Here is a 14,460-nt window from a genome sequence, read left to right on the forward strand (position 1 = left end):
CTAATTCAAAGCTTCAAAGGATAAATCATAAGAAAAAGGACATGTTGACATAATTCATATCACACATAAATAATATATAAATATCACTATAATAATATATACATAAAATATTATACATATCACACGTGTAGAACTTAAGTGGTTTACTTATTGCAATAGTTTGGTGTCACATGTAGCCCTGTTGAGGCAACACACATTATTTATGACTTTACTAATTATTACCAATACAATTATTACTAATTATCCTCTCTCTCTCTCTGTCCCCCCCCCCCCCCTCTCTCTCCCTCCCCCCAGTGGGAATATATCCATGATTTATTTTAAGTAAATTCTAAAGCACTTCAGGGGAATTATGAGGTAAGGAAAATGTTTCATCTTCAAGCTGTGTAGTTCCCAAAGTCCTATACGTATGCTGTCTAATAACTGCAGATCTACAAGCTCACAGCTTGTAGTTTGGCCAAGAATGGCAAGAACATATAGCAGATCTACAAGCTCAGCTCAGATCTCCATGTGGGACACAGACAGACAGACAGACAGACAGACAGACACAGAGATCTCCATGTGGGACACAGACAGACAGACACAGAGATCTCCATGTGGGACACAGACAGATAGTTAAAACGGGTATTATTAGGTTCTCAAGTTGCATCGTTCTCAAGTAGGCCAATGCCGACGGGCACGTACAGGTCTAGTAGTATTAATAATAATATAATGTGTTTCAGGGTACAGCCTCTATAATAATAATAATAATATTAATAATGTGTTTCAGGGTACAGCCTCTATCCAGAGCTCACATCCTGCAGCAGTTCCAGCTGCACTGCCAGTCTCTGGCGGCCTGTGACAACAGAGCTTTTAAACAGGAGTTTGAGGTAATGTTTGTTCAGACTGTGAACATTCCACAAGCGTTGTGTTTTAGACTATTTATTAAAGCTATGTATACGTGTGTTTAACTCACCCTCAACTAAACAACATTGAGGTTTTTATTAAAGCTATGTATACGTGTGTTTAAGGTTTTGTCACATCACTGATTTCCGGAGGTGTAAAAATAAAGTTCCCTTTCTGTACAAACTCCTGTCATGTTGTCAGGAAAGGGAAAACGACTGGAAAACATTCTAGAAACGTCAGACATTCCTGATAAGAGTAAAGTAAATACAGTAAATAATACAGTAAATACACACACGAGGTCTGAAGAAAGGAAAGACAAACATAATGGAATGAGGAACGTTAGAACAGAAGTAGATAATTATAGTAACTGATAAGGTGCATCGTTTACAGAGCGCTGGCAAGAGCAACACATAAAGTGACTGACTGACTGACTGACTGGCTGACTGGCTGACTGACTGGCTGACTGACTGACTGACTGACTGGCTGGCTGACTGACTGGCTGACTGACTGACTGGCTGGCTGGCTGACTGACTGACTGACGACTGACTGACTGACTGACTGACTGACTGGCTGGCTGGCTGACTGACTGACTGGCTGGCTGGCTGGCTGACTGACTGGCTGGCTGGCTGGCTAAACAGTACAATGTACATATTACTGTCTCATGTATAGAAACAGCGTTTACAGCATATCGTTGCTATCAGGCAGAAACCTCTCTTATCTCACTACAGTCACACTAAATAATTTAGTTCAGGCAGAATATCAGCAGATTATTAATACCACTAAAACGACTAACTAACTACTACTAATACCACTAGAATGTACCTTAACTATTCTCTTGTTGTGTTTTAAGGAGTTAAATGACGTTGGTAAAGAACTGTCCACTCGGGTCGGGAGTCTGGAGTCCAACCGGGACAAGAACCGCTACCCCACCATTTTACCCTGTGAGTACACACTAAATACTAGCTGTGAGTACTACACACTAAATACTAGCTGTGAGTACTACACACTAAATACTAGCTGTGAGTACTACACACTAAATACTAGCGCCTGTGAGTACTACACACTAAATACTAGCTGTGAGTACTACACACTAAATACTAGCTGTGAGTACTACACACTAAATACTAGCTGTGAGTACACACTAAATACTAGCTGTGAGTACACACTAAATACCTGTGAGTAAACACTAAATACTAGCTGTACTAAGTACACATTAAACTAGCTGTGAGTAGAGTACACATTAATCCATTTTGACCTGAGATCAGATTCTAAAAATATCTTCTACATCCTGAGTTTTCTGAAAAAGCTATGTTTCTATGTCAGTCGTTCTTCGATTAAAAAACAATAGCAGACCTATAAGCTGGTGGCGCGCTATGAGCTTGTAGATCTGCTGTTTTTCAATAGCTAAAGCACGACATGATGCTGACACCAAAAGGGGTTCCCGCCCAAAATGGATTAAACTCATTATTTATGAATTGTATTATTGTGTATTTATTGTATAGATGACCACTGTCGAGTCCGACTGTCACTCCAAGAGCAGCAGCCTCACTCTGACTACATCAATGCAAGCTTTGTACCTGTGAGTACTACTACTGTACTACTACTATACTAGTACTAACGTTACCCTAACCTAACCTCTGACTACATCAATGCAAGCTTTGTACCTGTGAGTACTACTACTGTACTACTACTATACTAGTACTAACGTTACCCTAACCTAACCTCTGACTACATCAATGCAAGCTTTGTACCTGTGAGTACTACTACTGTACTACTACTATACTAGTACTAACGTTACCCTAACCTAACCTCTGACTACATCAATGCAAGCTTTGTACCTGTGAGTACATTAACTAGTATAGTATATAGTACTGCACTATTACTGTAGAGCGGCGCAGTCCCTCCCCCTTTCAGAACAACGGACGGCCCAGGAAATGAAAACGCAATGCATTTCCCCATAGGCAGTTCTTATTTAATTTATTTAAAGACCTTTTAAGCGTCGTACGAAGCCAACTCTTGTCGTGACAAATCATGACGACACACACAATATTTCGGGCCAAACAAAGAATTAGAAAGTAGAAAAAAAACGGCAGGTTACAACACTTTCTTTGTTGTTTTTCTTCTTTGTAATTATTTGTTTGGTCCAAAATATTGTGTGTGTTGTCATGATTTGTCACAACTCCAGTTTGGCTTCGTACGAGGCTTAAAAGGTCTTTAAATAAATACTTTTTGAAATGTCGATGAGGGAAATGAACGGATAATCATTTCCTGGGCCCTGGTAGGGGGCGGGACTGCAACACTCTATACTATTACTAACCTCTGACTACATCAGCTTTGTACATTTATATTATATATATATTATAAAGTGTATAATAATGTATATTTTAGGGAGGAGGAACAGAGAGGGACTTCGCCTGTACTCAGGGTCCTCTCAGGAACACCATGGAGTTATAAAGTGTATTATAATGTATATTTTAGGGAGGAGGAACAGAGACTCAGGGTCCTCTCAGGAACACCATGGAGTTATACAGTGTATTATAATGTGTATAATAATGTATATATATATATTTTAGGGAGGAGGAACAGAGAGGGACTTCGTCTGTACTCAGGGTCCTCTCAGGAACACCATGGCTGACTTCTGGAGGATGGTTTGGGAACAAAGTGTCTCCGTTATCGTCATGGTTACAGCGACCAGAAGCAAAGACACAGTGAGACACAAGCTGTGTGTGTGTGTGTGTGTGTGTGTGTGCGTGCGTGCGTAAAAAAACAATATAATCAATCAATATAAGCTACTTCCAATTAGCTAGTAGCTACTATACTTATGTGCTGTTTTATTATATTATTGTGGCAAATGTGTGAAAATCTGTAAGAATCCTATAGCATGCTGGAGCTCTTATCATGTTCCTGGATTCTACGTAATCAATACTGATCTATCATATTGATCTGTTTCTATAGATTCTAGGTAATCAATACTGATCTATCATATCGATCTGTTTCTATAGATTCTAGGTAATCAATACTGATCTATCATATCGATCCGTTTCTATAGATTCTAGGTAATCAATACTGATCTATCATATCGATCTGTTTCTATAGATTCTAGGTAATCAATACTGATCTATCATATCGATCTGTTTCTATAGATTCTAGGTAATCAATACTGATCTACAGTATCATATTGATCCGTTTCTATAGATTCTAGGTAATCAATACTGATCTACAGTATCATATTGATCCGTTTCTATAGATTCTAGGTAATCAATACTGATCTATCATATCGATGTGTTTCTATAGATTCTGTGTGATCAATACTGGCCACTGGAAGCAGGCTCGGTGTGGCACGGATCCATTCAGGTTACAACGCTGTCCAGAAAGCAGCAAGGTCCGCATTATTTCACCACCAGCATCCACCTGAGACAGGTAACCCTACCCCCTAGCCCCTAAACCCTACCCCCTATAACCCCTAACAAGGTCCGCATTATTTCACCACCAGCATTCACCTGAGACAGGTGAGGATACACCAGGAACGTTCTGTGCTACAGATGTCATATTTAAAGAATCAGAGTTATTCTCACATCATGCAGTTTAGAGGCTGGCGCGACGCGTGCACCGGGAGTTACTACCACTACTGACAGTGTGTGTGTTTCAGAGAGGCTGTACCACAGACAGTACTGACAGTGTGTGTGTGTGTGTGTGTGTTTCAGAGAGGCTGTACCACAGGCAGTACTGACAGTGTGTGTGTGTGTGTGTTTCAGAGAGGCTGTACCACATTTGTGAAAAAATAATTGAATGCACTCATGTTTACGTCAAAACAAATTCCTATGTGTGTATACACAAATGGCTAATAAAGGTATCTGAATCTGAATCTGAATCACAGACAGTACTGACAGTGTGTGTGTGTGTGTTTCAGAGAGGCTGTACCACAGACAGTACTGACAGTGTATGTGTGTGTGTGTGTGTGTGTTTCAGAGGGGCTGCACCACAGACAGGACCCTTACCCACTACCACTACCCCTCCTGGCCTGACCAGGGGGTCCCCAGAGACCCCTCCTCTCTCCTCGCTCTGACGGAGGTCGTCCGCAGACACCTGGACTCCTCCCCTCGGCTGGGGCCGGCCGTGGTTCACTGCAGGTGGGCTGTTCTCTTCTCCGATTGGTCCACAGTGGCAGGTCAGGGGTCATCATGGTATCGTTGCTGTGGCTGACCCAGCTGTGTTCTCTCCTCTGATTGGTTCCACAGTGCGGGGGTGGGCAGGTCAGGGGTCATGGTGTCGTTGCTGTGGCTGACCCAGCTGTGTTCTCGAGGAGTCTGGCCTGACGTCAGAGCGGCGGTGGAGGATCTGAGACGACATCGTATGTGGATGGTCCAGACGCTGGTAAGTACCCCCCCCCCCCCATGACCCCTGACCTGTAACCCCTCAGGAGGTAGAGCAGGTCGTCCAATGATCCCTGGGTCGGCGGTTCGAATCCCGGCTCCTCCACTCGTCTACCTGTCGAAGTGTCCTTGGGCAAAGACACTGAACCACAAATTGTATTTATGATAACTATGTGTACTATAAAGTGCTATGACTACATAAAATGCAATTCTAGTGCCGTCTACGTAACGAGCTATAAGTCTGTCTAAAATACTATCCAAGTCTACATGAAGTGCTATCTAAGGGGCGAGGCTAGGGCAAGTGCTACGGGCCATGGAGTCTGAAGAGGTGGGTTTCCTTTATCCATGATTTATGTCTGCTGTACTGTATGTAACGATGCTGTCCTGTGTCTGACATGTCAGCTGTACTGTATGTAACGATGCTGTCCTGTGTCCGACATGTCAGCTGTACTGTATGTAACGATGCTGCCCTGTGTCCGACATGTCAGCTGTACTGTATGTAACGATGCTGTCCTGTGTCCGACATGTCAGCTGTACTGTATGTAACGATGCTGTCCTGTGTCTGACATGTCAGCTGTACTGTATGTAACGATGCTGTCCTGTGTCCGACATGTCAGCTGTACTGTATGTAACGATGCTGTCCTGTGTCCGACATGTCAGCTGTACTGTATGTAACGATGCTGTCCTGTGTCCGACATGTCAGCTGAACTGTATGTAACGATGCTGTCCTGTGTCTGACATGTCAGCTGTACTGTATGTAACGATGCTGTCCTGTGTCCGACATGTCAGCTGTACTGTATGTAACGATGCTGTCCTGTGTCCCACATGTCAGCTGTACTGTATGTAACGATGCTGCCCTGTGTCCGACATGTCAGCTGTACTGTATGTAACGATGCTGCCCTGTGTCCGACATGTCAGCTGTACTGTATGTAACGATGCTTTGCCATCCATGCACGTTGTAACTGGCTGCTCTCCCACTGTCAAACTGCACTGGCAGTGTTTATGTCCTTTGTACAGTAACAAGGTATTCCTGTACTTCTCATTATGTGGACATAAATAAACATTTCAAATGTGTGTGTGTGTGTGTGTGTGTGTGTGTTCAGGAGCAGTACATTCTCGTCCATCAGTGTCTCCTCCAGTGGCTCAGAAGAGGATCTCAGGGAATCTCTGCTCGGTGAGAATAATTAATGTTAAATATCCACAGTATAATAATGTTAAATATCTACAGCATAATGAATGGAGCAGACTAATATACGTCAGGTTTTAATAGATGGTGTGTTTAAACTAATACCGTTATCTCTCTGTCTCTACAGTCCACAGGAGCAGCACAGCTCCTCTTCAGGCCGAGGGGGAGGAGGAGGAGGAGGGGGAGGAGGAGGCAGAGCGAGAAGACGATCCCGCAGTGAGCAACTCTCTCCTCAGCTCCAGACGGTCCAGAACTCTCTGCAGAGCATCCTGACCAACCCGGGGAACTTTCTGAGGAGGATCCTGCCTTCCTCCTCCTCCTCCCCTTCTGCTCATGTGACCTTCAGTCCACAAAGCTAGACTCGCCTTCTGAACATTTACAATGTATTCATTTATCAGAGTGATTTACTGTGAGAAAGGACAACACATGGTGATACATATCACATACCGTATTGTGCCAAATATAAGACCGCTCTTATTGTAAGACAACCCCCCCGTCTTTCAAGAGCAATTTAATGTGTGGAAAAATAACATTGAATGTCAAAGTCTAGTCCCCGATTATAATACAACCCTGTTTTTAGGATATTTCCATTGGAAAGAAGTGTTATTATATTCTGGACAATTAGGGTACAATAGAAACAGTCATCAGGTATCATAGGCAAGCTAAGAACCTAATATCTGTCTAACAGTAGAATATGTGTATAGTGAAGCTGTGAGTATCTATAGATCTACTATCTAAGTTACATGAGTTGAGCCTTTGCACACGCCTGTAAGGTAGTCCTAGGTTGACCTTTGACCTAAGGTCGTGGAGGCTAGTTTAACCTTTGACCTAAGGTCGTGGAGGCTAGGGCAGGTGAAGCTACACGATGCACAGAAACACAGCCGGTCTATTAAACACGTCACTCAACAGTCATGTCTGTCTGGGACTTAAAACGGTAGACATTGTTGGCCCAGTTCCAACATCCTCCATAAAGCCTTGAACCATTATGGATTTACTGTATGGGGACACGAGAGAGAGGGGGGGGGGGGGGGGGGGGGGGGGGGGAGAGAGAGGGGGGGGGGGGGAGAGAGAGAGGGAGAGAGAGATGGAGAGAGAGAGCGAGAGAGCCTGCAGTGTGACTTATGGAGGTGGTTTTAAAGTGCTCTCAGAGAGACACAGTGAATCTGATCTCAGGTCAGAATTGGTTAAAGTGCTCTGAGAGACAGTCGACTCCAAATGGCATGAAAGGAATGGGACAGCACTTCCATTCATCAACCTTTACTCTCACTTCTCATTAAAGTGTGCTTCTTAGTAAACTTTAGGGATTGTATAAATGTGTGCTTCTTAGTAAACTTTAGGGATTGTATAAATGTGTGCTTAGTTTAGGGATTGTATATAATATTGTTCATTTTAAAAGTGTATTTCCTTATTCTGATTTTGAACCATTCAATCATTTTTACTGCTGTTGTTTCTGTTTGTTGACATTAAAGGAGAATTCCATGCTAGAATGCTTTCTTATCTTTCTTTGTAGTCGTTACGTCCCCACCAAAGAGGTCCAGGTGTTTTTTTGTGCAAAAAATCCTTATTGGCTATTTTCCCTACCATAAGCCCTCAATGAATTGCATTGCATAGAATGGGAATTGAATGGGGCTATGGGGTGTTATGCTAATTAGCTTATTTCCATCGAAAGAAGTAGTAAAGTGTGCCGCTTTGGATATTATTTACATTATGAAGAGAGGATATATACAAAGAAATTATAATTTTGAGCGATGGAAATAAGCAAATTAGCACAACACCCCATAGCCCCATTCAATGCAATTCATGTAGGGCTTATGGTAGGGGAAATAGCCAATAAGGAGCTTTTGCACAAAATAACACCTGGACTTTGGTGGGGACATAACTACAAAGAAAGGTAAGAAAGCATTCTAGTATGGAATTATCCTTTAACAGGATGCATCCATACAGGGTTTATGTGCATTCATAAATGAGTGGCAAAACTTTAATGTCGTTTAACGTTGCTTAATGTAATCCGTATAGGAATGGAACGGGCATTATATTGTCTAATTATTATTATTATTAACCCATTTTGTGCTTTAGCTATTGAAAAATAGCAGATCTACAAGCTCATAGCTTGTAGTTCTACTATTTTTGAAAGATCGAAGAGCGACTGACTCATTTTTAGAATCTGATCTCAGGTCAGAATGGGTTGAATGGAGGTAAAGCTGTGTGAAGTCTCAAAAGGCTTAGTTTATACTATAGAAAGTACACTTCTAAAGGGACTGGTTGTTTCCCCCATCAGGTGATAAGACGCGTCCTGCTCACTCATGCATAGAAGGAAGCATGAGGTCAGTCCGTTGCTCTCCTCTGGTTATCAGATTGCAGGTCGCCCACCTGCCCCTGGCAGCTAAATAAAACACTAAGGGTCGCCCACCTGCCCCTGGCAGCTAAATAGAACACTAAGGGTCGCCCACCTGCCCCCTGGCAGCTAAATAGAACACCAAGGGTCGCCCACCTGCCCCTGGCAGCTAAATAAAACACTAAGGGTTGCCCACCTGCCCCTGGCAGCTAAATAAAACACTAAGGGTTGCCCACCTGCCCCTGGCAGCTAAATAAAACACTAAGGGTCGCCCACCTGCCCCCTGGCAGCTAAATAGAACACTAAGGGTCGCCCACCTGCCCCTGGCAGCTAAATAAAACACTAAGGGTTGCCCACCTGCCCCTGGCAGGTAAATAAAACACTAAGGGTTGCCCACCTGCCCCTGGCAGCTAAATAGAACAGTAAGGGTTGCCCACCTGCCCAGCTAAATAAAACTTTTGGCAGGTGGGATTTTGCTTTCAGGTTACCCGACCGGGCAAGTGGTCATTTGGGCAAGTAGAACATGACCTGTAGGCTACTTGCCCAGGCCTCTGAGACCTTAGTGTCAACCCCTTCATTACAGATCTAAAACGAGGCTATAAGAACAGGCCTCTGAGACCTTAGTGTCAACCCCTTCATTACAGATCTAAAACGAGGCTATAAGAACAGAGTCCTGGTGCTTTAGTTCCCAGGCCTTCATTACAGCAGACGTCTGGTTGAACTGGTTCTACAGGGCAGACTTCACTCGGCTGTAATCCAACACCTATTGTTAGATGAGCATTTAGTCACTAAACTACAGCAGCTCAGAGTAGAATACAAACATTACATAATAGAAACATTACATAATGTATGCTGTGCAGTTAAGAGATTTTCTTTTGTCGTGTTAAATAGGGTTACATATAACTTTCTATCATTATGGAAAGTGTTTGTTCTCTTAAAGAGAACATGTCTTTTCATGCAGGTCAGGGATACCAGTTTGATCCAATCAGAATGTAGTTTCAGATTATACTGATTATAGCACTGTATTGTAATAAAAAATAATACAATACAACAGCAGAAGTGCTCTCTCTGGTGGCTATCCTCTGTGTTGCAGGGAGCTGCAATCGGCTGTATGGAGCAAAAAGTAAGCAAAACAAATAGCAGATCTACAAGCTCAAAACGCGTCACAATGTAACATATTTTGAGCTTGTAGATCTGCTGTTACACTGAGGACTCTAGGTCTGGACTCTATGACCAGAATAATAACACGATGGAGAAACCTAGATATACACATTTACATTTATACAAATTACAAAAAATAAACTAAACAAGCAATGAACAATGTACGATTATTCCATAGCCAGGATAACCAACACGTTATTAAAAAAAATATATATAACATTTTAAATTAAGAGTTCGGGTCCAATAAAGATATTAAAAAAAGAAATGGACACTACATCCTTTGGCAAAACAAACCTAATATAAATCACGTGCAGGTTAGGGTTGAAATATGATTAGGTGGAAACATGTCATCTACACATGGTCTGTTTCTGGACAAAAGGACCCCGTTGAAAACCAAAACCAAGGGGCTAATAGTTCCTCTAGCGAAATATCAAAATAAAACGGTCTTCATATTGTTACGTATAAATGTGTCTATAAACACATACAGGAATCCCTTTGATGTCTAAAAACCAGTGGTTTGCACAATCAGAGACACACACACCCCAGAGCCTATTGTTTTGTTTTGCAGAGTAGCAAAAAATATTTTAATTGTAGTATTCTTACTGGAGTTTAGACGGCAGTTGTGTGTGTGTGAGGGAGAACACCCGTACGGTACGGTATGGTACGTTACGTTACAGACGCACAGCGCTAAGGAGGAGTCCTCGTCTTCACACAACAGACCGGTGCGGTACGTTACAGACGCACAGCGCTAAGGAGGAGTCCTCGTCTTCACACAACAGACCGGTACGGTACGTTACAGACGCACAGCGCTAAGGAGGAGTCCTCGTCTTCACACAACAGACCGGTACGGTACGTTACAGACGCACAGAGCTAAGGAGGAGTCCTCGTCTTCACACAACAGACCGGTACGGTACGTTACAGACGCACAGCGCTAAGGAAGAGTCCTCGTCTTCACACAACAGACCGGTGCGGTACGTTACAGACGCACAGCGCTAAGGAAGAGTCCTCGTCTTCACACAACAGACCGGTACGGTACGTTACAGACGCACAGCGCTAAGGAGGAGTCCTCGTCTTCACACAACAGACCGGTACGTTACAGACGCACAGCGCTAAGGAAGAGTCCTCGTCTTCACACAACAGACCGGTACGGTACGTTACAGACGCACAGCGCTAAGGAGGAGTCCTCGTCTTCACACAACAGACCATAAGGCTCTGGGGCGTCTCTCTCTCTCTCTAGGGTTAGGGTTAGGGCTAACCCTAACCCAGGGCAACATGGAGGCTCTGGGGCGTGCCTCGTGAGTCGTGAGGCAACACGAGGCAAAGCTTTCCTCAGATTCCTTGCGAAGGAAAGCGGAAGCGCTTCCGTGTGCGTAACGGAAGGGGAAGTTCGGTCGGCCAATCAGAGCAGGCGTGACTCCCTCTTTCCCAGCGGCACTTTGCTTTGGCAGCGCCGCAGCGTGACGTCCGTCTGAAGCCCGACACACACACCGGGCGCGCCGCCGCGCAGCGACGCCTGGAACATAGAACTGGTTTCTATCGGAGCGTCAGCGCGCGTCGAACGGAGGCGGCTGTTTTGACGCGCGCCGTTGGCAGACGGTGTGTGAAGCCCTTTACACTGGACACGCATCGCTCCATCCAACTGCAGCGGCCAATGAGGTCGCTCCATCGAACTGCAGCGGCCAATGAGGTCGCTCCAACGGACTGCAGCAGCCAATGAGGTCTCTCCAACGGACTGCAGCGGCCAATGAGGTCTCTCCAACGGACTGCAGCGGCCAATGAGCCATCGATTTATTTAAATATCTATGAGTGTTACATCATGGCCACCTGGCTGTCCTGCATCTCCCCTCCAGGCCACCGGGGGGCAGTGTGCTAGTGGCAGTTGGCAGACATCATGGCCACCTGCGTGTCTTGTATCTCGCGGACCAGCAGGATGCGAGCCAGCATGTGCTCCAGGGTCTCTCGCGGCATGGCGTTAGCGGAGTACCAGATGGGGCTGTTGGGCGCCACCACGGGCTCCGGGGTCAGGTAGAAGGTGTCGTTACGGCCCTTAGCGGTCTGCGGACTGGAAGGAGAACCAGAGAGGAAGAGGAAGTACGTAAGAGAGGAAGAGGATGTAATAGGAACTAATGGAACTAACCGATGTACGCGAGCAGAGCTGGAACTAATGCATGTTACGCGAGTAGGACATGGAACTAATGGATGTAGATAAACAGAGGTGGAACTAAACAATGATGTATTTTCTTTAGCGATTGTTTCAGGGGATTGACAATCTTTGATATCTTAGTCAATCAGTGTCACCTCAACATGTAACAGTCGCCCCAAAATAGCCGATCTACAAGCTCACAATGTCTCCAAGTACATTAGATATTAGATCTACAATATCATAGATATTAGCAGATAAAAGCATCTGTGTTGTTTTAGATTAAAAAATATCAGATATATAAACTCAGCAGGAATTGACTCAAGCTCAGTTAAAAAATATATATTTTATACTCATAGAATATTGAATAGCTAAGACTAATAGCGATAACAAAAAGATGACTCACGATAGACTGTGTGTGTGTGTGTGTGTGTGTGTGTGTGTGAGAGAGAGACAGAGACACAGAGAAAGGAGGAGTTGGGGAGGGGGAGGGGGGAGACAACACACATTAGAACATTTCAACGTGCTGTAGCGATTAGCTATCGCACGCCAAGAAAGCTAGAGAAGGAAAAGACGCCAACGTCATTTTCTCTACCTTGCAATTCAAGCCGGCAGATTGGTCACAGTGTGTGCCAAATCTGCTGCCGAAACCGCTGGGATTGCATTGGAGTGAATGGAGCCGAGTGGACAAGCACACGAACAAACTCTATTTCTGAACGTTTGTGACCATTGTAAAATAATAATTTCTGGAAAATAACAGAAGACATATTAACACATTATTGTCTGCTGTGTTGCTTCTCGATGTGTACACTGTGCACTTTGGATAGCCCTATAAAATTACACAAAGTATATTTCTGAACATGAAGACTGTCTGCAATTCCAGCCGGCAGATTGGTCACAAACTGAAGCAGACACTGACTGACTGACTAGTGGAATATTGAAGTAAATGGAGCAAAGTATAGACAAGCATATAAATAAACACTTTCTGAATGATTGAGACCATTGTAAAATAAACGCTTCTGTACAACATAACAGAAGACATCACACATTACTTTCTACTGTCTTGAAGTCACCACCAAGTACCCAGTGGTCTAGGCTTACCGACACCCATCTCCCCCTATTTTCACACCGTGTCAAGTACCCTGCCGAATGGCCACTATTTGACAATTTTGGCTGTTGAGAAACAGCTCCTAAAACATTATTTGACACTTTTGGGTGTTGAAAAACAGCTTCTAACCATTATTTGACACTTTTGGTTGTTGAGAAACAGCTTCTAACCATGATTTGACACTTTTGGTTGTTGAGAAACAGCTCCTAAAACATTATTTGACACTTTTGGCTGTTGAAAAACAGCTTCTACCTGAGCGGTGACTGTGAGCGCACGTAGCCGGTAACTTACAGCAGTGTGGACTGCTATGGCTCCAGAGGCTGCTGCTGCTGTGTGGTATTCTCCTCCATCACAGAACACTTACAGATATATTCGTCCAAAGCAAAGCTTTTAGTTTCGCTGTAGTGTTCAGTAAAGATGTTTGTCTGACCATTTTAAGTCTACTTTTGTGTTTTGTTTGTGTCTAAAACTCATACAATATTTAACCCATTTTGGGCGGGATCCCCTTTTGGTGTTGGCATTACGTTATGCTTTAGCTATTGAAAGATATCAGATCTACAAGCTCGTAGCGCGCCACTCGGGTCTGCTATTTTTTTTTTAAATCGAAGAACGACTGACATAGAAAAATAGCTTTTTCAGAAAACTGTCACGATGCGATGCGCACATGCACGCATGCGTCACGTTCCGTGGTACCAGTAAAAGAAAATCACCATGACACCATCCTGTCCATTAGGTGCTTCTACTCAAATAAACCTTATTAACCCATTCTGACCTGAGATCAGATTCATACGAGGTTTCCACTGGACACACACTGATCTGATTAACCCATTCTTTTTTTTTTTAAATACATTTTTATCCCACGATTTTGTAACCCAGTTTTTCTTTTCACCCAGTGCCAATTATCTAAGTAATCCTGGGCGCTACACTTCCTCTGCCAACCTGGGGGGGGGCAGCGGACTGACCTCATGCCTTCTTCTATGCATGAGGAGTCCAAGCTGCTTCTTTTTTCACCTGACAGAGGGGAATTTCCCCGGCCGGACGTAGCGCGTGGAAGGGACACGTTATTCGGACCAGTTCCTTTCCCCTCCATCAGGCGCCCCGGCTGGCCAGGGGGAGGTAGTTTTAGAGACCAGGATTACGGCATATTTTTGTGAGGGTATCTACCCTAGGGGACACGGGGAGAACATGCAAACTCCACACAGAAAGGCCCTATCGCCAACCCCCGCCTCGGGTATGGGCACTGATGACGCGGAGGAGGGAACACGCCGCCAGTGC

At 44.1% G+C, this 14,460-nt stretch overlaps 2 protein-coding genes across 2 annotated transcripts in view; one reads left to right on the forward strand and one right to left on the reverse strand.

The window, feature by feature from the left end:
* The first annotated feature begins 292 nt into the window (after nucleotides 1-292).
* On the forward strand, nucleotides 293-6,834 carry LOC308315188 (receptor-type tyrosine-protein phosphatase beta-like). Its single transcript, XM_080763031.1, has 11 exons — nucleotides 293-354; nucleotides 767-866; nucleotides 1,733-1,823; nucleotides 2,385-2,461; nucleotides 3,456-3,590; nucleotides 4,177-4,264; nucleotides 4,354-4,391; nucleotides 4,852-5,012; nucleotides 5,121-5,256; nucleotides 6,359-6,429; nucleotides 6,569-6,834. The coding sequence occupies exons 1-11, from the start codon at nucleotides 350-352 to the stop codon at nucleotides 6,798-6,800; spliced, it is 1,134 nt and encodes a 377-aa protein (XP_080619157.1). The 5' UTR covers nucleotides 293-349; the 3' UTR covers nucleotides 6,801-6,834.
* A 3,349-nt stretch (nucleotides 6,835-10,183) lies between these two features.
* Nucleotides 10,184-14,460, reverse strand: part of LOC308316016 (transcriptional regulator QRICH1-like) — a 42,658-nt gene continuing 38,381 nt past the window's right edge. The window contains exon 16 of the mRNA XM_080764334.1: nucleotides 10,184-11,999. Coding sequence (XP_080620460.1) covers nucleotides 11,807-11,999 — 193 coding nt within the window. The 3' untranslated portion in view covers nucleotides 10,184-11,806. The remainder of the gene's footprint in view (nucleotides 12,000-14,460) is intronic.

This window comes from Protomyctophum bolini, assembly GCF_963924005.1.
Source record: "Protomyctophum bolini genome assembly, chromosome: 5".
Classification (NCBI taxonomy): Eukaryota; Metazoa; Chordata; class Actinopteri; order Myctophiformes; family Myctophidae; genus Protomyctophum; species Protomyctophum bolini.